The 22,634-nt window shown below is 49.3% G+C and overlaps 1 protein-coding gene across 2 annotated transcripts in view; it reads left to right on the plus strand.

Moving 5' to 3' along the window:
• The window catches only part of CDH13 (cadherin 13), a 919,293-nt gene that overhangs the window by 853,850 nt on the left and 42,809 nt on the right, over nucleotides 1-22,634 (plus strand). The window contains exon 11 of one of the 2 annotated variants that reach the window (XM_073226070.1): nucleotides 1,498-1,525. The exons of the other annotated variant lie outside the window; for it this stretch is intronic. Within the exon in view, the coding sequence (XP_073082171.1) occupies nucleotides 1,498-1,510 (13 nt within the window). The 3' untranslated portion in view covers nucleotides 1,511-1,525. Of the gene's footprint in view, nucleotides 1-1,497; nucleotides 1,526-22,634 lie in introns of those variants that run through there. 2 annotated transcript variants of the gene reach the window in all.

Genomic DNA, 22,634 nt, shown 5'->3' on the forward strand with positions numbered 1-22,634 from the left:
GTAAAGCTGGCCTTGAACAGCCTTAGATCCAGGGGGAGGGTCACACTTGTGATGTGGGGGCCTCTGGATTTGGACCAGGGTTAGGAAGGAATAAGCCATCCTTCAAACACTGAATCATTCATTCATTCCACAAATGTTTAATGAGCATCTGCAACATGCTGGGCGCCTTTCCAGGCTCTGGTGATACAGTGACAGTTAGAAATATCAGACATCATGGAGATTATACTCCAGTGGGGGAGAGAGAGGACACACAGGAAAATAAATAAATAAAATAAATAGCATAGAGGCATGTGATCAGTGCAAAGAAAGAAAATTAAACAGAGAAGGAGGGGGTCTGTAGGTCTAGATAGGAGGCCCAGGAAACCCTCACTAGGATGACACTGTAGTCAAGAACTGAAGGAAGTGAGGAGTGAGCTGTGCAGGGGAAATAACAAGTGCAAAGGCTCTGGGGCAGGTCTGCAGGGGTGGGGGATGCAGGGGAGGTCAGTGGGCCTGGAGCAGAGTGAGGGGGGCGGGGCATGGCAAAGGGTGAAGGTTTTACTCTGAGTAAGATGGGGAAATTGAACACTTGGTGGCTGTAGAAGAGAGGGACAGGGCAGGGCTAGGGGAAGGGAGACAGCAGAGGACCAGTGGGGAGGTGAGGCATCAAGCCCATGACAGGGGGGTGGGTTGGGACTTGGGGACAACAGTGTAAGCAGTGAGAAGCAGGCACTACGCAGGGATGTTTGGCAGGTACTGGACGGGGATTTGCTAACTGCATGCACACGCATGTGTTTGTGTGTATGTGTGTGAGAGAGAGAGAGAGAGAGAGGAGTGAAGCTCAACGTAACCACCTGGAAGGACAGGGCAGCTGTTCATGAAAAAGGCAAGCTCACTGGAGCAGGGTCTTGGGGAGGAGATACTGGGAACTTGGTTTGATGGCCCTGAGCCTGAGCTAGGGAGCTGGTGACCTGGCTGGCATGGAGATCTGGGCTAGAGAGAGAGGTCTGGGTGTCATCCACATTCAGATGGAATGTAAATCCCCAAGTCTAAATCCAGAGGCCCGAGGTGAAGCCCTGGGGTACGCTAATTCTGCAAAAGGGGCCCTGCCTGGGACCTCCTATGTGGGGGGTACCACCTCCTTAGAATACCCCAGGCAGCCCAGCTCAGTATGGCAGGGCCTCATCTCTGGGCGGCCAGATTCTAAGGTAGCAGACCCACCAGGTATGCAGCACTGCTTCCTGGGGCCCTAGGGTGGAAGGGACACTCAGCCAGGAGCTGATCAGCTCTGGGTGACCTTGGCCATCAGCATGCGTGCCTCCCCCTCCGGTCCGCTTCCCAACACTGTCAGGCTGAGTCGGCCTCTTTCTTCCAGCTGCCCTGATGTGCTCACAGTTATGATGAACTAGCTGCCATTTACTTTGTCCCAGAAACTGTCCTTCATGCCTTATATGGACAATTGCCTCTAATTTCGCAACAACCTCCTAAAGAAAATTCTACAATCACCCCATTTCACAGGTGGGGACAGTGAAACTCCGGGGGATGCAGGAACCTGCCCAAGGGTGCACAGATTCTCACACAGGAAATCCAGTTGCAAAACAGACCCCCTCCCCTCTCCTCTCTTCTGCCTCCTGGGCCAGCCGAGAGCCAGAGAAGCTCAGCCCTCAGTGTGCATTTACAAATGGACCCGGTAGCTTTACTCTACCAGATCTCCGTTTTTCGGAATAAAAATTGTACATTCTATTTCTGATTTTAGCTGATAGGCTATGATTTATGACAACATTCGCGGCTGAACACCATAGCGAAAATCTCGGCTGCCCAGATGTCACCACAGGGAGGTGACCTGGGTGAGCTGCCTGGACCAGAGGCCGCAGAAAACCCTCTGAGAGGTGCGCGCCCAGGGGCGCCCTGCCCCGAGGCCCAGAGGCTCTTGCTGCCGTCCCCTGGTAGGAGTGCTTTTCCCGCTGGACATGCACCTGCTGCAGGCCTGCCGGTGCGGCAGGGTTTTTCTATTTCGCCTTTTCATGCCCACTTCCCTGTGCCTTCTGTTCGTGTGATTGTCTTGGAGAGAACAATGATTCATCATAAAATTACTTCCTAATGGTGGCAAACTTATTTTAGGAATTAGAAAATCTCAATGTTTAATGATGTGTTTTCTCAATGAATGCAAAAGAAATAGACCCTGACTTTTCCTTCTGTCAGAGGCTCTGTCTTATCTCCAGGGCCTGCCCCAGAGGCCGCACCGGAAAGGGACAGGCCCTGGTCCCATATGGCCCTGCAGAGAGACACTCTGGTGGCTGTAACTACCCATCCAGTGCCAGACTTCCTGAGCACAGTCCCCACTCACCCATCTTCCAGATGTGCAGCCTTGAGCAGACAATTAACTTCTTTGTGCCTCAGTTTCCTCACTCAGGAAATGGAGGAATAACATCTGGTTATAGAATCACTGTGAAGGATAAACCAGGTAACTCAGGAAAAGTACCTAGTACTTAGTGCCTGGCACACAGTAGGCACTCAATTAGCCAATTGCTATTCTTAGCAAAGAGTATAACGCATAGCCATTCTCTAAAGGTGGCTCTTGCAAAATGAAGGTGTGTTTCCCTACAATCCATGGTTTTCATGTATCGTGAGTTTACAATAATAAAGCAGATCTCCAGAAACACATATTAGCAATGTGAACGGAAGTCTGTCACAGCTCCCAAGAATGACGATGGGTTTCCACCTCTGCTCCTGAAGAGCCCTGCTGGCTCCCAGCCAGCCCCAGGCGGCTCACGGCCAAGGTCTCCTGATGGCAGTCGCAACCCCATTCCGTGGAAAATTAAAGGGATCAAATAGAAATTGATAAATACTAAGTTTTGTCATCTACCATTTGCTTGCCTGCAGGTGGGCTTTCCTGGGGGGGTGGCAGCAGTTCCAGCCACCGCCAAGAGCATCTATGGGCAAGCGATTACTGTCTGATGTTTTACTGTGAATGTAAAAATTAAACATCACTAGCTCATAAAGCAAATATTTTATAAATACTTAAAACATAGATGGTCTAGTTACTTGTAAAACATATCAACTAGTCTTAGCGGGTCCATCTACAGTTACATTTTCAGTCTGGGCCTTTCCGGCAACTCCATTGCACAAACCTGGTCTAAGCCACATTGTTGTAGTCCACCCATGTGACAGCCATCGCCCGCACTGGTCCCCTTGCCCGTGCTTGCCTGCTTATAACGCTCTAACCGGGCAGTGCCATCAGGTGACCTTGTGGTCCAGGCTCGCTCCTGTTTGTCTCCTCTGGGTGACTCTGTTTCAACCACGGGGCCTGCCCTGGGCATCCTTCCCACTCAGGAACCAAATGGAAATTCTTCTCTCTGCCTTGAGTCACAGTTGGTCCTGATTATTCAGGGATTCTGTATTTACCAATTCACATACACCCTAAAACACTTATGGCGCTTTCATGGCTGCTTGCAGACAAGTGAAGAGCGTTGAGAATTTGAATCTGCCTGACATGCACATTCCCAGCCGAGGTCAGAAGCCCTGCCAGGCTGCCTTCTTTCTTCAGCCCTTATCTTATAAACCAGTGTGATTTTGAGGTCCATTTGGTGCCATGATTTGCAGTTTTGTGCCTTTTGTGATGGCTTTGCCATTTAAACGGTCCCCAGCATAGTGCAGCCGTGCCATCTGGTGTGCCTACATGCTGGAAGGCCGCAACAGGCTCCTGGGGAGGAGATGTGTTCCAGGAGCGGCCTGCAGGTGTGAATGGCGGTGCTGCTGGCAACAATACATAATAAACAAGGTGTCTTTAACCAGAAACTCACCTAAGACACAGTGTGTATTGATTGATTGATGAAAATGTGTCCAGAGACCCATAGAAACTTAGCCCTGTATTTCCCCAGGAGCAGTGGGCCAGTATTCACCAATTCAGTGTTTGCAGTGACTTCCTAGACCATAAGTGTATGGCTCCTATGGTCATAACCATACATATACGTATGGTTATAACCATATGGCAACAGCGAGGACAGACAGCACCCGCTTGCCCACATGCCGCCCCCTCTCTGCCCTCTCCCTGGATGGTGAGCCCCATGACAGCAGGGACCACACTGGTCTTGGACAGGGTCTGGCACAGAACAGGCCCTTGACAAATTTTTGTTTAATTAATATATTACAAACAATTATTTTCAAAGCTGATTTTTAATCAGGCCTCAGACTACAATGAATTCTGTTCAGGGGTTAATATTTAATATCTCTTTGCAAAGACTAGAAAGGGATTTCCACTGACTAATAAACAGTGCAAATGAATGCCAATTAAATATCTTTACTTAATTATTACTGGATGCTCTTCTTTGGTCTGAGAGGGTGAAAGAAGATGCTTCTCTCTCTCCACGCCTCCCAGGGTCCCTGGCCAGGCACCTCAGCTCTGCTGCGTCTCCTGACGCCACTGCAGGGGAGACGGTGTCACCCGGGCACTTGGGGAAAGCTGTGGGGCCAGGAGCATCTGCAGGGACTTCCTCCTGGGGGGCGGCAGGCTACCCCAGAGGTCCAGTCTGCTTCTCACTAACCCCCAAAGGCAATGCCCAGAAGACTCTTACCCCCACCTGGGCCCCCTGGCATGCAGCGCCGAGAGCTGGATCTAACAGCAACCCAGGTCAGACCTCATTGCTTCAGCCACAGCTTCTGTGAGAGTGGGAATGGGTAAACCGTTTCTGTAAAGGGTCTGATCATCAGTGATATAGGCTTTGAGGCCACGTGGTCTCTGTCTCAACTATTCAGCTCTGCTGTTGTGATGCAAAAGCTGTCACATCGATGAATGTTCCCCTAAAACTTAACCAACACTAGCAGACAGAGGGCCAGATTTGGCCTGTGGGCCGTGGCTTGTCACCCCTGCAGTAGGGCCCTTCCCATTTGATGGTGTCTTTCTTTGTGCACTTGAGCTCTTTGAGGAAGGCCTGAGTCACAGCCACTGTTTACACCCCAACATTTCCCCATAGCAAGCCCTCAGCCATTTGCTAAATGCATGACTTGTAAGGCATGACCCCCAAATCACAGGTGTTGGGAAACACGCCAATTGAATGAAAAGTAATCTGAGCCCCAGTGACAGCCCGTCCCGTTGGCATTCTACCTCTGCTGTTAATACTCAAAATTGTGGCAGTTGTTTTTCTGACAGCAAATCTAGATAATAACCTGTATATTCATTCAATAAACAGCTCCTGAGTGTGGGGCAGCCTCAGGTGTCAGCTGGGTTTGACCGCTGAGACTTGAGACTTCAATAAGCTTGTGATAAATCCTTATCCCCCAGCCTGGAGCACTCCAAGGGCTTCCCCAACACTCACGCAAATTCCAGACGCTTGGAGAAGGAAGCCCTACATTTCTAGCCATAGCTTCTGGCTCCAAGTTTCCACTTGTGACAAGTTCTTTCTGTTTCCTAATTGTCTCCCTGTTCCGTGCATGCCAGTCTGCTACATTCGCCATTGCCCCTCCCTCAGCCCCTCTTGGACTCACACACAGGCACACACACCCTCACCATCGCCACCAGAGTCTGGGATGTGTCACCCTCTTCACTAGGGATGCTTGGAGGTATGACGGGGAGGCAGTTTCCTCCCATTGCATTACTTCAGTCTGAGCCCAGGCAGCCCTCGGCTGCAACCCGACCCATTTCACAGGACACATGGTCCCCGGGAGCATCCGACCTCAGCACACGTGCCGACCCCTCTCCTTCCCCATCTCTGTTGTGCCAGCTCCACAGAGGTGTGGTGACACGCAGTTGACCACACATATTTAAAGTGCACAATGTGCTAGGTTCTGACATGGCCCACCCATGAAACGATCACTCCGATCGAGATAGTGCCCTCACCCAGCACCCCCTAAAGTGCCCCTTTATGCTCCTCCCTCCTGCCCCATCCCCCAAGCGCATCCTCAGGAAACCAGGGATCTGCTTTCTGTCACTAGATTGGCAGGCGCTTACTAGAGTTTTATATAAATTCTATCATAGAAAACACGCTCTTTTATTTTCTGGCTTATTTCCCTCAGCACAAGTTACTTGGGGATTCATCCATGTTGTCACCTGTGTCTGCAGAACAATTGTGTTCCCCCAGCTACTGCCCCACTAAGCTTCAGGCTTCCCTCTAACGGCTGGAAACCTATGCAAAGACCAAAAGGGGCCCCTCTGTTTGGAAGCCCCTGGTGGTTTTAAATAGCACATTTCCTCGCCATACATATCCCTTCATCCTTCAGTTGGTTCAACAACTGTTTAATAAGCACCTACTATGTGCAAGTCACTGTTGTTAAGGACCCAGTGGGAATCGGGCAAACCAGGCCTTCCTCTAGGGAACACTCAGAGAATAAGTGCATAAGCAAATGAAAGAATGGTTTCCAAAGATACAAGGCGTTATGAAGGAATGGAAAATGCCCAGGAACTTGTCTGAGAGGCCTAACCACCTCCAGGGCTTACTTCGGGGGGATAGAATGAGGGGGGCGGGGTGGAGGGAGGAAGTGTCCATTTCTTTCTTGTGTTGGCAGGGTTTTGGAATATAATCTCATATTTCCTCTTTTTTTAGTTATTTGAGTGTTTTTTAATGAACAATACATGCTCCTTGTAGAAAAAATAAACACAGAGCTGAATAAAGAAGCGCATTAAAAGTCACCTTTAATCCTACCACCCAGATATGGCCACCATTATATTTCAGTTTGTTAGTTCCACAGTCAAGAGGCAGAGAAAGACGTTTTGGTTTGTTTTATGTAATTAAAGCGGCCAGGGGAACTGCTATCAGCTTCCCGGGGATCTGAGTTGTGTTTATTTTTTTTAAGAGCCACTAATTTTTTATTAACAAGGATGAATGTAACATTTAAGAGGAATCTAATTGCACCCTCTTCCCCTTCTCAACAAAACAACATTATTTCCCACGAAGTGTGGAGTCGTGACTCAGTAGGTATGGCTCTGAGCTGGGGAATTATAGGGGACATTTTTCATGTCGCTGCCTAGACAGCAGTGCAGGTGCTCCAGTGGTGAGGTATCTCGGCTGCAGGTTACATCCCCAGGTGAAGCCAGGCTGGGTAATAACTCACTTCGTCATTACTTAATTTTGTGATGGCTGCAGTTACTGAGTCAGAATAGAAAGCCTCAGTCACTGAAAAGATGGGGCATTCGGTGTCAGGATGTCTAGGAACAGAAAAAGGAAGGGTGCTGCTGAATGAGGGGGCGGGGTGGCTGCTTCAGGAAGTCTAATGACAGAGGCAGCACTTCTGATTCACTTATTTTCTCTATGACCTGTTTGCATGTTCCATTCATCGGCTTGTTCAGGCAGCACGTATCCAGGGAGCATATATTGTGTCATATCCGGGGAATGCATCCCGAGGCCTGTCCAGGGAGCACATTCTGTGTGCCAGCCTAGAGGCCACACCCAGGCACAGGCTGGGCTGCCCACAAAGTGGACAAACAGGCCTTTGAGGGAATGTGTGTTAAAGCTAAAACCAGACCATCCAGGCCCCTGTGCGGATTGATCAGTATCTGATGGTTCCCAAAATATGTCACGTTCTCCTATGTCTCTTTGCTAGAAGGGCTGCCCTGAGTGCTACCGGTCACCCACCCTGGCCTCTCCTTCAGGCCCTGCTAGATCTCTGCGCAGGCTGCAGCCACCATTGCTCAGCACCGGCTGTAAAGGGTACTAAGTACTTTGCATACTGCTCCCTCTCTGCTCTTGCTGGTCCACCCCCCACCCCACCCCCATCCTCTCCCCCGAGGAACTGCCACATGGCGGCACCCTGCTCCCATCCTGGCAGTACAGAGTGGCGTATAAGCCCAATTTCCCATCCAGCTCTACCACTGAGAGCTGTAGGACTTTGGGTATGTTACTTAACCTCCCCTGGCCACATGCTCTCTCCATGTAAAAAACGATAATACCTAGAGTTATTGGGAGGATTAAATAGGCTAATCTGGCAAAGCTCTTAGCACAGCATCTGGAATGTAGTAAAAGCCCAGTGCATGTTAGCTTTTACTAACATGTGATCCTTCAAGAATCTTCCAAACCAAGTGTCACCCTCAGAACCTTCTCTCATCACCCACCCCAACCCCAGACAGGGCTTCCCCCTTCCACTTAACTTTGCATAACTTCCATCTTGCAATGCACAATTATATTGTCACTATGGGTGAGAGTCCTAGCAAAGGTAAGGTGACACTAGCCGCCATAACAGATAACCCCCTAGTCTCAGTGGCTTAGTCCCGAAATGTCTTCCTCACTCACATCACAGTCCAACTGCCAGTAGAGGAGAAGGGGGATCTGCTCCACAGCATCATTCAAGGACCCAGGCTCGCTGGCTCTTTCCATCATTGAGGCCGCCTTCAGTGTGTGGCCTCCAGGGTTGCTGTGGAAGGAGGGGAGAGAGGGAGAGGAGGGTCTTATAGGGGTTCTGGGGCCAGATTCCAACGTGACATTAACACAAGGCCTCAACCTAGCTACAGACGAAGCAGTCTTCCTGTGAATCCACATGGAAAATAAAATCGGCCCAGCTGCGGAGTGCCTCTCATCTCCCCCCAGCAGCCAGGAGACGCTCAGGGCTGACCCGCGTGCTGGGTCTCTCATCTGGTGGGTTGAGTTTCGAGAACTAACTCTGGAACTGGTGGGGTGGCACTGTGGGGAGGGGCTTTCCGAGCACAGATGACAGAAGGTACAAAGGTACAGAGAACCTTTGTAAGGAGCCCAGCAAGGAACCTGGCTGCTTCAGGGGACTGTGAGCCCTCGCTTGGGCCGCACCTGCTACTGCATGAAGGGAGCTCATTACCACTCGAGTGTGGGAGACATGCAGAGGCTGGGGCACGGATGAGGCAGCCTGAGGGCAGAGCCCCTGACCCTTCCCGCCAAGGGCAGCATTTCCCAGGCCATCCGCCTGGCCGTGCAGCCTGTCGCCTGGGTTCCTGCGACCAGACTGACGAGAGCTTTCTTCCTTGATTTGCACACCTCTCTGCCCCATCCCTGCAATGAGCCAACGCTCTGTATCAAGTAGTGATTTTAAAGGCAAGCAATGTGAACTGGTACTAACTTTCTGAAAGACGTGTTCCATTATGTATCAACTTTTTTCAAACAGCCATGCTTTTTGATACCAGTAATTCCACTCCTAGGAATTTATCTCAAAGAAATAATCAGGAATGGTGTCAAAGACTTATGTCCCAGGAAGCAGAGATTTATGTGCAGAGCTCCACACTGGAGCCTCATTTATGATTGCAAAAAGGTGGGAAACGGCCTCAGTCCCTACCACTAGGAAACTGGATAAATAAATTATGGGGCAGCCATATGATGGAGTCATATGCAGTCATTAAAACTGTGTTTCATAAGAATTTTTAAACCAGGGGAGTTATTCCTGATATAAACTGAAGTGGAAAAAGTAGGATATCCAAGTTGGTAACCTGTATGATCCCAATTATTTTAATCACATGGAGAAGGCCTTGGATGAGACACCCCACAAGATTAAGGATGATTCTCTCAGCTTTCTGGAATGTGGTTGTTCATTTTCTCTTCATGCACCTTTGTGTCATCACAGTTTCGATGCTGAACACATTAGATTTATGAACAGAAAAAAAAAACATTTTACAGAAGCAAAAAACAAGGACATTATAAGAAAACCACCCTCTCTATGACAGACTCGCTCAAAGGGACTGTGGTCCTTTTCCACAGTCTTAACAAGAGCCCAAATGCTGACTCAACCACCAGGCCCCTGAGTCCGTAATGGCTACAAACTGGAGATTGCTGCCTGGACCCGGCCCTCTCAGCTGTCATAACGGCCATTCAGCTGCACAAAATATATCATCAAAAACCCATCCAGATAACCCTACAGACATCAGTTTTCTTTCCAAGAAGAAGTGAAAAGGGCTTACTCCTTTGTAAGCTCTGTAAAGACATTTCTTAGCATCTAAAAAATGACAAGGACCTGTCACCCAGATTTCACAGCAAACCCATCCCAAGCCTCGGTTATGGTTCAGAAATGTTCCGGGGGATTTGAAAAGCACCTCCCCTTTTCACCTGGAGCTGTGATTTCCAATTTGGTCTGGAGGAACAAAACTGCCTTGAGACAAGTTATGGGGTAAATGTGTGCTTGAATGTTTTCTCTTAGATGGGGATTCTAATCCGCTGTGGTTAGGTTGTTAAGACAACAGATATGATGAACAAAAATGACAGCGATTACCCTAAAAGGAACAATGAAATGCCCTGTGGCTCTTGCCTTGAGGTCAGAATACAAACACTCAGATAGTTCTTCCGATCCCACAGAACAAGCCAATCACAAGCTTACACTCCTGTCCCGGGAAGCAGAGTTTAGGGTGGTCCGGGAAACGTTCGCTGTGTGCTTTGCTGTAAGATTTGCAGGCGAATCATTCTGAGACCCCACCCGCCACAGCCCTGCTGCCCCAGGCCCCGACGACCATGGCGGGGAAGTGTCCTTCCGAATCACCGCATTTCCAGAAATTAAGCATTCCTTCCTTGCCAACTACATAGTGACTATTCTTAGAATTGAATTTAAGCTCCATGAGAAAATGGTTGAAAGCCTTCAGGGCTCGTTTTTCACAAAATTGAACTCTGTAATGTTATCATAATAGAAAAAAAATCTTCCAAAATCCAACTGAAATTTTTTTCTGTTAATTTAGTAATAAGGGTCCAGTTTCAGGAAAACAGTTTCAGTGGGTGAGGGAAATCATGCTGTTTGCTATGCATCAGAACTGCCCTCTAGCACGCAGCCAACGCCAACGTTCCCTGGGTTTGAACTTTCTGGGGGGCCGACACTAATTTGGAAACTTCTAGGTTTTTCTGGCATCATCTGATGAATTGTCTATGAAACTGAAGTTCACCCCTTCAAATATCATGACACTGGGGATTTATGCCTAGGTTTGTAAACATAGACTCCTGATTCTTAAACAGCTGTGAGAATGAGATTTAAGATTATTGGAGGTAATCTTCTTAGCCATAAATGAATGGAAGCAATGCTTTGCTTGATTTTGAGCTTTTCTGTCTTTTCTACTTTGAAAATATGTATGATTACTGTGGTCACTGTACCTCCAGAACCCGGCAGCCCCTCCCCCCACTTCCTGTCTCTATGCACCTGCCTGCTCCACGTGCTTCGCACAATTCAAATCAAACAGTATTTGCTCCTCTGCCACTGGCTTACGCGACTCAGCAAAATGTCCTCAGGGTCCACCCAGGTTGTGGCAGGTATCAGCATTCCCCTCCTTCTAAAGACTGAATAAATATTCCATTGTCTGTAATGCCACATTTTATGCACCCATTCACCCACTGATGGAGACTTGGGTGACGCTCACCGTTTAGATGTTGTGAATAATCCTATGAACAAAGGGGGTGCAGATATCTGTTTGAGACCCTGCTTTCATTATTTTGGGCTCCCAGAAGTGGAACTGCTGGATCGCAGGGAAGTTCTATTAGTACATTTTTGAGGTGTCACCGTTCTGTTTCCCACAGCAGCTGTGCTGTTTTGTATTCTCACCAACAGTGTGCGAGGGCTGCCATTTCTCCACAGCTTTGGAAACACTTGTTGCTCTCTGTTTTGTTGGTATCGGGCATCCTGTGGGCGTGAGGCGGCATCTCTCTGTGGCTTTGGTTCGCATCTCCCACGTCACTAGTCATGCTGAGCGTCTTCCCATGTGCTTACGGACCATCTGTACGTCTTCTCTGGAGAAATGAGCAGTCTCCTCCTCAAGCTCCCCCAGGGAATTTGCTTCTCCAGGTTGCCCTCCTTGAACATGCCCGAGTTTGCCAACATCCTCTCAAAAAGAGGCCCCGAGAGGTCACAGAAGCTTAGCAACAGCACTACAGTGCCGGTTCCACACCGGTCGCTGGACTTCAAGATTCCCTTAGCTTTTCTAACAGTCCTAAGATACTTGCGCCCAACACTGAACTTGCCAGCCGTGGAAGCCTCCAGGCCCTTAAAAATCGCCTTGGCTGATTTTAAGTCAGCTCTCTCTTATTTGAATCAGGGGCCATCTGGCCCAATTTGTTGTTTAGGCAGTTTCCCACCCTTGGCACAGCTGACATTCGGGCGGAATGTTCCTTGCTGCACAGAGTCTGTCCAGGGCACTGGAGGGAGTTCACGGACAACTCTGGCTTCTGCTTGCTGGAAGCCAGGAGCACCCCCTTCCCCCAAATGTTCTAGACATTGCTAAATGTCATCTGGGGGGCAAATCACCCCTGGATTGGAACCACTGTTCTAGTATATTTCAGACATCTATTCTAGAGGAATAAATAATGCTTCTCTGTTGTTTCTATGAATCCAGACAACTAGAGAAAGAGGTGGTTATCATGCACTGAGAAAGTGACAGGGTCAGGAACTGAGAAGTACATCTCAAATAGATTTGCCATATGTCTGGGCACAGACAGCAGACGCAAAATGCAGAGTGAACACTTGGATTCTGTTACATAGGAGGATAAAGCCCATGAATGAAATGTTTATCTCTTTGTAGCAAACATGCAATTATTCATTGCATTCTTCCACCATCATGTGTGACTAGCTCTGGACAAATACAAATAGGTCTGGGGATGAGTGTGTTGTAGGAGATGTGCTGTGGACAGCAATGCAACGCTAGCTCTTTAGATTGTGAAATGCACGTTGATTGAGCGCTTGCTGTGTGCAAGGCCCTTGGGGGCGCTGTGGGGGACGCGAGGGTGATAAAGACAGCATTCCTGGCTGAGGCAGGGTTTCCCAGATGGAGCCCACCCAGGACCCTTGGTGTGGGGGGTCTGAGGGGTGCACGGACGGATGCTGGTGAGGAGTACTGGTTAAAGGTGGGTTTATGGGAGCTCTCTGATTGGAAGAGAGAGAGAGATGAAGGTTAGCTATGGCCAGGGATATGCTCGCTCCGGAGGCTCTTGGGGGGAGTCTGTTTCCTTGCCTTTTGCGGCTCCTAGAGGCACCCGCATCCTTTCTCACGGCCTCTTTCTTGCCTGGCTCCAGCCTCTTGCTTCCGTTATCACAGCTGCTTCTCTGGCTCTGACCCTGCTACTCTCTCCTATAAGAAGCTTTATGATTACACTGGGCTCCTTGGATAATCCAGGATAATCTTTACATCTCCAGAGCCCTAAACTTAAACACATCTACAGAGTCTCTTCATCCCGTGTTACACCACATGTTTATAGGTCTCAGGGGCTAGGATGTGGGCATATTCAGGGGTGCCTCTTTTTAAGAGGATGCTGGCAAACTCAAGCGTGTTCAAGGAGGGCAACCTGGAGAAGCAAATTCCCTGGGGGAGCTTGAGGAGGAGACTGCTCATTTCTCCAGAGAAGACGTACAGATGGTCCGTAAGCACATGGGAAGACGCTCAGCATGACTAGTGACGTGGGAGATGCGAACCAAAGCCACAGAGAGATGCCGCCTCACGCCCACAGGATGCCCGATACCAACAAAACAGAGAGCAACAAGTGTTTCCAAAGCTGTGGAGAAATGGCAGCCCTCGCACACTGTTGGTGAGAATACAAAACAGCACAGCTGCTGTGGGAAACAGAACGGTGACACCTCAAAAATGTACTAATAGAACTTCCCTGCGATCCAGCAGTTCCACTTCTGGGAGCCCAAAATAATGAAAGCAGGGTCTCAAACAGATATCTGCACCCCCTTTGTTCATAGGATTATTCACAACGTCTAAACTGTGAGCGTCACCCAAGTCTCCACCAGTGGGTGAATGGGTGCGTAAAATGTGGCATTACAGACAATGGAATATTTATTCAGTCTTTAGAAGGAGGGGAATGCTGATACCTGCCACAACCTGGGTGGACCTGGAGGACATTCTGCTGAGTCACGTAAGCCAGTCGCAGAGGAGCAAATACTGTTTGATTTGAATTGTGCGAAGCACGTGGAGCAGGCAGGTGCGTAGAGACAGGAAGTGGGGCTGTGGCTGCCGGGTTCTGCAGGCATGGGACATGGGGAACGTTCCAGTTTTATAAGAAGAAAAGAGTCCGCAGATGGATGGTGGTGTTGGCTGCCCTCCATTAGGCATGTACTTAATACTCCTGAACTGTACACTTAAAATGGTTAAGGAGGTAAATTGTTATTATGCATATTTTACCACAATTGTAAAAGAATGAAAAGTAAGAGAACTTTGGAATCACAGAAAAACAGACTATCCAGCCATTAGCCACTGTGAGACTCAGGGAAACTGAGGAAACCCTCCCCACCACCACCACACCCAAGTTTCTTCATCTTAGATGTGATGGGCAGCAAGGTCATAATGAGCTGAGATTCAACCAGCGGGAAGCCCTTGGCACGGCCCCTGCCACGGCGTGAGCCCCCAGCAGCGAGGGCCGGACACTTGCTAGCAATGCTGGGAGAGGCTCAAGACGCTGTGATGTGAGCCTGTGGAAGAAGCCGGACGGGAAAGGGTGTGTGAAGGACGAACAGGATTGCCATCTGGCAGTTGGGTGGAGGCAGGGAGTCAGCTCCCAAGCCAAATGGGGATGAACAGGGCAGAGGTCCAGGGGATGCCTTCATGCTCCAAATGGGGAAACCACCTTCCCAGCTGCTGGAACATGGACCTGGACCCTGGGGACAGCAGAGGGGCCATCACACAGCTTGGGGCAGGGGTGGCTGCCCTGGACTATGCATAGCCTGGGTGGGGAACAGCCAGAGCGGCCCTTCCCTGGGGTTCTCCAGTTAGAAGTTTATGCGAATCCAGATGCAGGGTGATTTTGAGATACCCCAGTGGGAAGTCACTAGTCTGCCTGCCTCGTTCTTCAGTGTTGATGGGCCACATAACTGATGGGGCAGGCTGAGGAAGAAAAGCCCCCTGTGCGCTGTCTTCTGGGCGCACACAACACCGGGTAACGAATGCATGCACGCGTAGGCTGTTGCAGGCATGACCAATGGCAGAGCAGCAGCTGGTTCGTTGCAGGAGCTTCTGTCTTAATATGCTCATCTCAGCAAACTGTCCCCAAGGTGCGGAGGCCCATGGACTGGCATGTGTTCAGGAATTTCATAGACACTGTATCCATTTGCTAGGGCTGCCAAAGTATCACAGACTGGGGACTTCAGCTACAGAAATGGATTTCTTACAGTTCTCAAGGCCAGAGATCAAGATGTCAGCAAGGTTGGTCCCTCTGAGGCCCTCTGTCCTTGGTGTGTGGGCAGCCATCTCCTCCCTGTGCCCTCGCACGGCTGTCCCTGTGTGTGTGTCTGTGTCCCAATCTCTTCTTATGAGGACATCCGTCATATTGGATCAGGGCCCACCCATGTGATCCCATTTGAACTTAATGACCTCTTTGAAGACCCATCTCCAAATACAGTCACATTCTAAGGTGCACATTCATAGGAATTCAGGAGAGACACAGCTCAGCCCATGACAGACACCTCAGGGCAGCACCTTTTAAAAGTGGATGGGAGAATGACTGGTTAGCCAGAGACGGGTAAGATTCCTCAAGGGAGGAACAACCTAAGACAGGCACAGTCACCAGGGGGCCATCAGGTGAGAAATTGGGGATCAACAGTGGTGAGGCTTAGAACCTCACACCCCCCCTGTTTTGAGAGAAATCTTCTGCATCTGTGGATGTTTTATTGCCCTTGTCTAGCTTGGATTAACACATAGTCTACAGGCACACACCTGATCATCTACAATTGCTCTCTTACAGCACTAAACTATGTTTTCTACCTTTATCTTGCGTCTACCTACCACTTCAGCATTTTATTAAAAATAAAAATAATAATAATAATAAAGGGAGAAATGTGGGATCCACATATAAATCAAGTATAAAAATCAAACGAATATTCATATTTGACCTGATTGTTTATAATTCATAATGCGTGATCAAAACCGAAAGTTTCTGTGATGACTGCCCTGTACTGTTCACCATGTAAGAACTTATTCACTGTGTAAGAATTCATTCACTATGTAAGAACTTGTTCGTTATGCTTCAGAAGATTGGAGACTGATGAGAACTAGGCTTGAGATGGATTAATGATTGTGCATTGAGCATTGACCCCCCTATACAGAATTTTGTTGTTGTTAACAACCATTTGATCAATAAATATGAGAGATGCCCTCTCAAAAAAAAAAAAAAAAAGTGGATGGGAGAGAGCCTGTGAATCACAGTAGCCATCAGAGCATCTGGGGCTCTCACAGGTCATGAAAACCAAACTCCAGGACTGTGTGCCTCTGAGTTGTGATAGGCCTGACTCAGATTCAGAAACAAGTATCTATCTATCCTGTGCACCGCAGATAAGATGGGTAATGAGACACGTAGCTAAGAAAAAATACTGGCAAAATAAACATCCCTGTTTCCCTTAATTACTTGTATTAGAGAAAGAAATATCCTGGGCACGAATCATGGGAGTAGTTCTGCATTCTGCATTTTATTTTGTGTTTGCAGCTTCACCCCTCAAGGGTGGGCAAACCTGGTTGCTGGGCTTCTGTGAGCCAGCCAGGCAGAGAGGCACCTTGCTGCCGAGTTTGAAGCAGTGTGTTATATTTTACCTACATTATTGGATTTGTCTACACATTTCCTTTTCCTGGGACAATATCATGCTGCCACTTGATTTTCAGTGTTGTAGACATTGTTTTGCTCTGGGTAGCTACACTCCCTTCAGTTCCCTATCTGCCACGAATTATGTCAAACGCACGCATAATGAAAGTAGAGAGAGGTGTGTAAAATAACATTGCTTCTCTAAAAACTCAGCCCTATTAAGTTTGTTGGTACATCCCTTTGATCTTTATTAAAATAATAAAAACATTCTGCAAAGTGACTTTGAGAGGACAGCACATTTGTAAGCCACGAGTGAAGACATGTTACAGTGGAGAGATGTTTGCTTTCAAATACTAGCAGGATTTTCAAGCCAAATATGCATCAATTCAGAAAGATCTGAGCTCTTCGGGCTTTTAACTAATGGACTGATAGCCAGCAGCAAGGGAATGGTGTGTTTTAGCCTCTGTCTCTGTCACCCAACAGCAGACAGATGCCCCTGGTCTGGAGCAGCTGCTGCACTTTACTCTCCTCTCCGTTCAATTGCTCAGTACCACCTGCTGGCAGTGTGCTGCCCCAGCACCCGCTGGAAAGGGGCCCTCCCCCCTTTGGTGGGGTGGTCCCACCCCCCTCCATCTGCTCCACATGACAGTGTGAAATGTCTCACCCGAGTGCAGGGAGAAGGTACCTCATTACTGTGAGAAATAAAATTCTTAGGACCCAACCTATTATTGGCAAAGCCAGACTGGCTCCCAAAGAGCACCACACTCTTTTATATGGAGCTGGGGAGTGAGGAGCGCTTCAAAGAAGGGACACACAAGCCAGCCAGATCTTTCCATCTCTCAAATTTCCCTCCCACCAAGAAAAAAAAAGATTTGGTTTCCAAATCTATAAGCAGAGAGGCTTGCTTCTTAAACGTCAGCCCTCACTGTGGTGGCTTCCTCTATCAGCCAGGGCTCTTAGTTACAAATGAAACCTAACTCTCTGGCATAAGAGAAAAAAAAAGTGAACTGATTAGTTCACATAACTAGGACATTCAGGAGGTGGTGTGCCCTTAGCCAGAGCTGGACCTGAGTGTCCAGGGAAATAGCAAATAGGACCCATTAGCAGTGTGCACCAGCCAATCAGAACATCAGCCCTGCATGTGCCGTGGTGGGGGTCTCCGGTCTTCTCTCCCTCTTGACTCACCTTTCTTGCTGTCAGCTTTATTCTCAAATATGCCTTGACCTCATGTAGCCAAAAGGCAGCGGTGGCTCCAGCTCTCAAGCTCTGCATCCCAGGGAAGGGCCTTCTCGGGCTTCCAGGAGAATTCCTGGGTCCAGAGCAGACCCAGGGCCCAGTCCACACTGAGCTCTGGCCAAGGGCCTGAGTCAACCCAGGGGAACGGGCACTAGGGCAGCCCACCCAGATCCCAGAGTCCATGTGGCGGAGGGCTGGCTGCCCCCCAGACGAGGGGGGCCAGATGCCGCAGAGCCTGGTAGTTATGCCCACTGTGAGTCACAGGACAGTAAAGGGCTTTCTGGGCCCTGCCTGCGGTCTGGAAATGTCAAGAGGCTCACGAGGCTTTAATGACTTGCCTCAAATACCATTACTATCCCTGTCCTTAAAGATTGCTTTTATTATTGACAGAAATACTTAGCTGATGTTGTATCTGCACTCTCAGGGATATGTAGCTGGTCCAAAAAAAAAAAAATTACTGTGGTGCACAATCCCAGGGTGACCACTCCTGAATGTGCTGCCCCAGCAATCGCAGGTGTGTGTCCGTAGTGGGCACCTGGTGGCCATGCAGGGCACCATGTCCCAGCTACCTGCCCCTGAGCGTTCTGCTCAGTACCCAGTACCCAGATATCCAGTACCCAGCCGGTGATGCTTTCTAGCTCCAACACTGAAGCAGAGATTTTTTTACCTATCGATAAAGATTCTCAACTATCAGTAGCAGAGATAATTTTAAAATATTGTTTATAGAGACTATAACCCAAATTAGTGTCACAAAATAGACTCCAGAGCTGTTGAATATGTATGATTACATAAGCAGAGTTTTTGGCGTGCTGGAGCCCCTGGATTTTTCTTTTTTTTTTTTTCCACATTTTTACATTTAGCAGCTTTTGCATAGAAGGCAGATTTGGGAAATGCCTCCTTAATCTCCTGTGAAGATAGGATTCTGATGATCCGCATCTATTTTCATCTGCAATGAGAATGTGTCTTTATCTTTAGTTCTTAGAGTTTTTGCCAACTACCTTTTTCCATTTCTCTTGTGTTTTTGAAAGAAAAGAAAAGCTTGGGTGTGTTGCATAGCCCATCTCTTTCTGTACGTCATTTGTGATCTCAGGTAACTGTTATTTGCTGAGCAAGGGCTTCCCAGCCAGGACTGGATAAAATAGCAGCTCGATTCACGAGTGAGAGTTTTGTTGCTATCAGTTAGCGTATTTCTTCATGTATGCATGGCGTTGCTCTGAAATGTCCCCTCCTCATTCCACAAAAGATATGAAAGGGAGTGAGTTCATGCTGGCATAAATATTAAATTCTGTGTAAAAATCACTTGGGCTATGCCTCTGCTTTGTGCAGAGTTGCTTCGGGTTAACACAAAGTCTATTTTCTCATCAGAGGCCAACAGCCCCCTTTACTTGATCAGGATTGGATAACACTTCATTCACAGCTGTGTTTTGGTTTCAAGAACCCATCCACTTCATCACTGCTGACCATATGCTGGCAGGGGTGCCAGGACTGCCTGCAAGCAGTTGTTTGTTTTAACATTTTTAAGCATTTCTACAGACTGCAGTGAGGGAGGGGGACACTAGCCTCCCAGCCTGGGGCTGGCGACAGCCGGACCCTGGCTCTTCCACTTCCTAGCTGCGGCAGGGGGCAGCAGAATGCATAAAACGCATTTCTGAATCGCATCCTGTTTCTGAAATGGGCTTTTTATCTGTTGGAGTTGGGTGCAAGCAACAGAAATTAACTGTGGAAAACATGAAAAAAAAACCCAAACGCTCTGGAAGGCTAGGTAGCAGCTCAGAGAACCAGAGGAGAAGCTGACCAGCAGCTGCCACAGCAGGTGGGACCCAGGAGTGAGGTGTGGGGGGAGGTGGTGTCAGGAGCAGCATATTGGACACACTTGGCCCCAGCTGTCCATCCAGACCCAGAATCAGGTTGGAGAGAGATTTTGATGGCCGAGTTTGGGTCAGGGTGCACCCGTATGCAGGGATGGGTGACCTTGATGACCGACTGTAGCGGGGGTGGGCTGGTGGCAGTCGGGGTATTTCCACCAGAATGAAGAGAGAAGATATAGCCTGCTGGGTGTGTGCAAGGTGGTGGAGGGGAGACAGCGGGGAGAGATACCCACTACCCCCATTTCCTACTTTGTGATGCTTTTCTCTCCATGTTTGACAAAGGGTCTATCAGATATTGGTAAAGTCTTTCACCAGCATACGCAATTTACCTTGAATATTGTCTTCTTGATGCAATCTTCCATTTTGCTGACTTCCATTTGTTTTCCACAAGGCCGGGAAAACCTAGATTTGCCCACTTCTTTTTAAGTAGATTTTATTGTGTAGAGCAGTTTTAGATTCACAGCAAGAGTGAGGAGAAGGAACAGAGATTTCCTGTAGACCCCCTGCCCCCATGCATGCACAGCACCCCCATCACCAATAATCCCAGAGAGATGGTGCATCCGTTATAATCAAGGAACCCACACTGACTCGTCATGATCACCCTAAGTCCATGGTTCACGTCAGGGCTCACTCCTGGTGGTGTACATTCTATGCGTGTGGACAAACCTGTAGGACATACATCCCCATGATAGCATCACACAGAATGGTTTTGCTCCCTAAGCTCTTCTGTGCTTCACCTATTCATCCATCCCCACCTCAAGCCCGGGTAGCCCTTGGCCACTTTCCCCTGCCGGCCTCTTTAATGATTGTTTACTGGGCAGGTAAAATCTTTTAGTCTTGCTTCTTCTTTCCAAAACCAATTTCCAGAAGAATTAACCCCCATCTCATAGGAATTGTATTGACGCTACCAACTTAGTTTGGGTTGCCCCCAAAGCAGGTGCCAGGGCAAGGATTTGGGTCCAGATAGTCTGTCTGGGAGGTGAGCTCATGAAATACCAGTCAGGGAGCAGGGAGTGGGCCAGGGAAGGGAACACAGCCAACGCCCTCTGCATTGTCCAGCCAGCCACCACGGTGAGCAAAGGGGCAGGGCCATGGGGAACCCAGGAGCCCGTGAGGCTTATTCCAGCCAGGGGGCAATGGAGCTGGGGTAGTTGTACACCAGTTCCTGTCAGCCACTGGTGAGGGTTGCCCCTGATGGGGGCTAAGTCCCAGGCTCACCCAGCCTGCTGCCCACATGGGCAAAGGTCTCTGGCTGCCAGAACAACTTCTCAGGCACAGATGTGGAGGTGCTGGCATTCAGGGTGAGCCCAATGCACCCAGAATGGGGTAGGGTGCCAGGCACTGTCAGTAGCTCTTAAAGCCAACTCATTCATCTCTCGGGTCTTTGTCTCTTTTTAATACAAATTAATAGTGAGAGACAAATGGTCACATGGCATCCCATTGAGCAGACGCCCTCAACAGGGACATCTTGAGCCCAAGGTCTGTGGAGCCTCACTCTCGCTGCCTCCCAAACCCTGAGGGAGTCTGGCTCAAGGGAACCACACATGGCGCCCATGCAATCCCAAACGCAGGGCCATCCACACAGGAGGATAAATCCTCCGGACCTCGCGACTGTCTCTTTTATTAAGCAAGGCCCTTGCATAGTCCTCTCCCTGACGCAACTCCACGGATTGGGCCGTGACTGTGTCTGCCATCAATCGGGGACAGAAAGCATCGGCCCTGGGGCACTTTCTGGGACTGGGAGTTTCATGTTCACACTTGTAAAAAACACGGTAGTGCTGTGTTTCCATGTCAGCAGGAGTCCACACTCCATTGCTGGCCGCCGCGGTTGGTCGATGTAGCCAAAATACTGGCTCAGCGGGGAGCTGTGAGTGCGCTCAGACAGGGTGGGGGCCGAACTCCTTCAAGCCTCGACCAAAGGCACTTGAAGGTCACAGCCAGTGGCCATCCAGACCAGCTGGATTGGGGGTTGGCAGCCCCGTCTAGCCTCCAGAACTCCATGGATAGGAGAGCTGAGGGGTGCTGCATCGTGCATCCCACCCCCAGACACAGAAGAGCTCATCTGTCACACCCGGCTGTGGACATGTTGCCTTTCCTTGCACTTTGTATTAATTTGTTACAGTTAAGAAAGGGGAAAGAATGAGATTTGCTGCTTTAAAATGCTTTTTAAATAGATGGAGTTCGTTCTTGTAAGGCTGCGGTTGGGTCTGAGACCCCAGAGCGGCCGTCGATCACTCTCCTACGGAAAAGTCTGTCCATTCTGCTCTGGACAGTTGACTGAATGTCAGTCTGAGCAGGCGCCTCTCTGGGGCTCATCTGCAAGTATGCATACCAACTATCTCTACCCTCAGGCAACCCGTGGTCTCCTGGGAGCGGTAAGAAATGCAACACAGCAAACAATAGAGCTTTCATAAAAGCCGCTGGTGCTTAGGGCCAGGTGAGTGGTCCACACGTAAAGGCTGCAGATGCTCAAGGGGGTACAAAGAGATCCTGGGACCAAGGTGGTCCAGGAGGGCTGGTTGGAGGGGACAGGACTGGAATGGGACCATCGTGGATGAGCGGGATAAGGAAAAGCTGGTGGGCAGGGAGTTCAGTGGTCCTGGGCACCTCCAGGAGCCCTGGGGAAACCCATTTTGCTCCATGGAGGGATGGATGAGGAAGTGCAGGTGGCCTTTGGAGTCAAGCCAGAAAAGCTGGACTTCGTTCTGAATGGGGTCAGGGATGCTGTCGTGGAGCACGGGAGGCAGCAAGGACTGACCCAGGAAGAAAGAGGGGGACTTGGAGCAGAGCCAGGGGTTCCAGGGAGGGGTGCCCGTGGCATCAGACCCCACTCAGCCACCCTAACTCTGCAAACCTCACTGGCTGCGTGATCTTTCGGGGCCGCAGTTCCCTCATCCCAGAAATGGGAATAACAATCCTTGCCTCAAACAATGTGGTCGGGAGTCCATGAACTAGGGTGTATGTGGAGCCTAATGCTCTGCCCAACTGGAGTGGGTGGCTCCTGTCATTTTTAGGGTGACGGTTGCTGCAGGGGTGGCCCGGGGCCAGCTCAGGCCAGCTCACAAGCCAGGTGTAACCCTCTCTTCCCCACTCTGCAACCAGTGACATCAGGAGGAACTTAAAGTCA

Source organism: Manis javanica, chromosome 17 (assembly GCF_040802235.1).
Source record: "Manis javanica isolate MJ-LG chromosome 17, MJ_LKY, whole genome shotgun sequence".
NCBI lineage: Eukaryota > Metazoa > Chordata > Mammalia > Pholidota > Manidae > Manis > Manis javanica.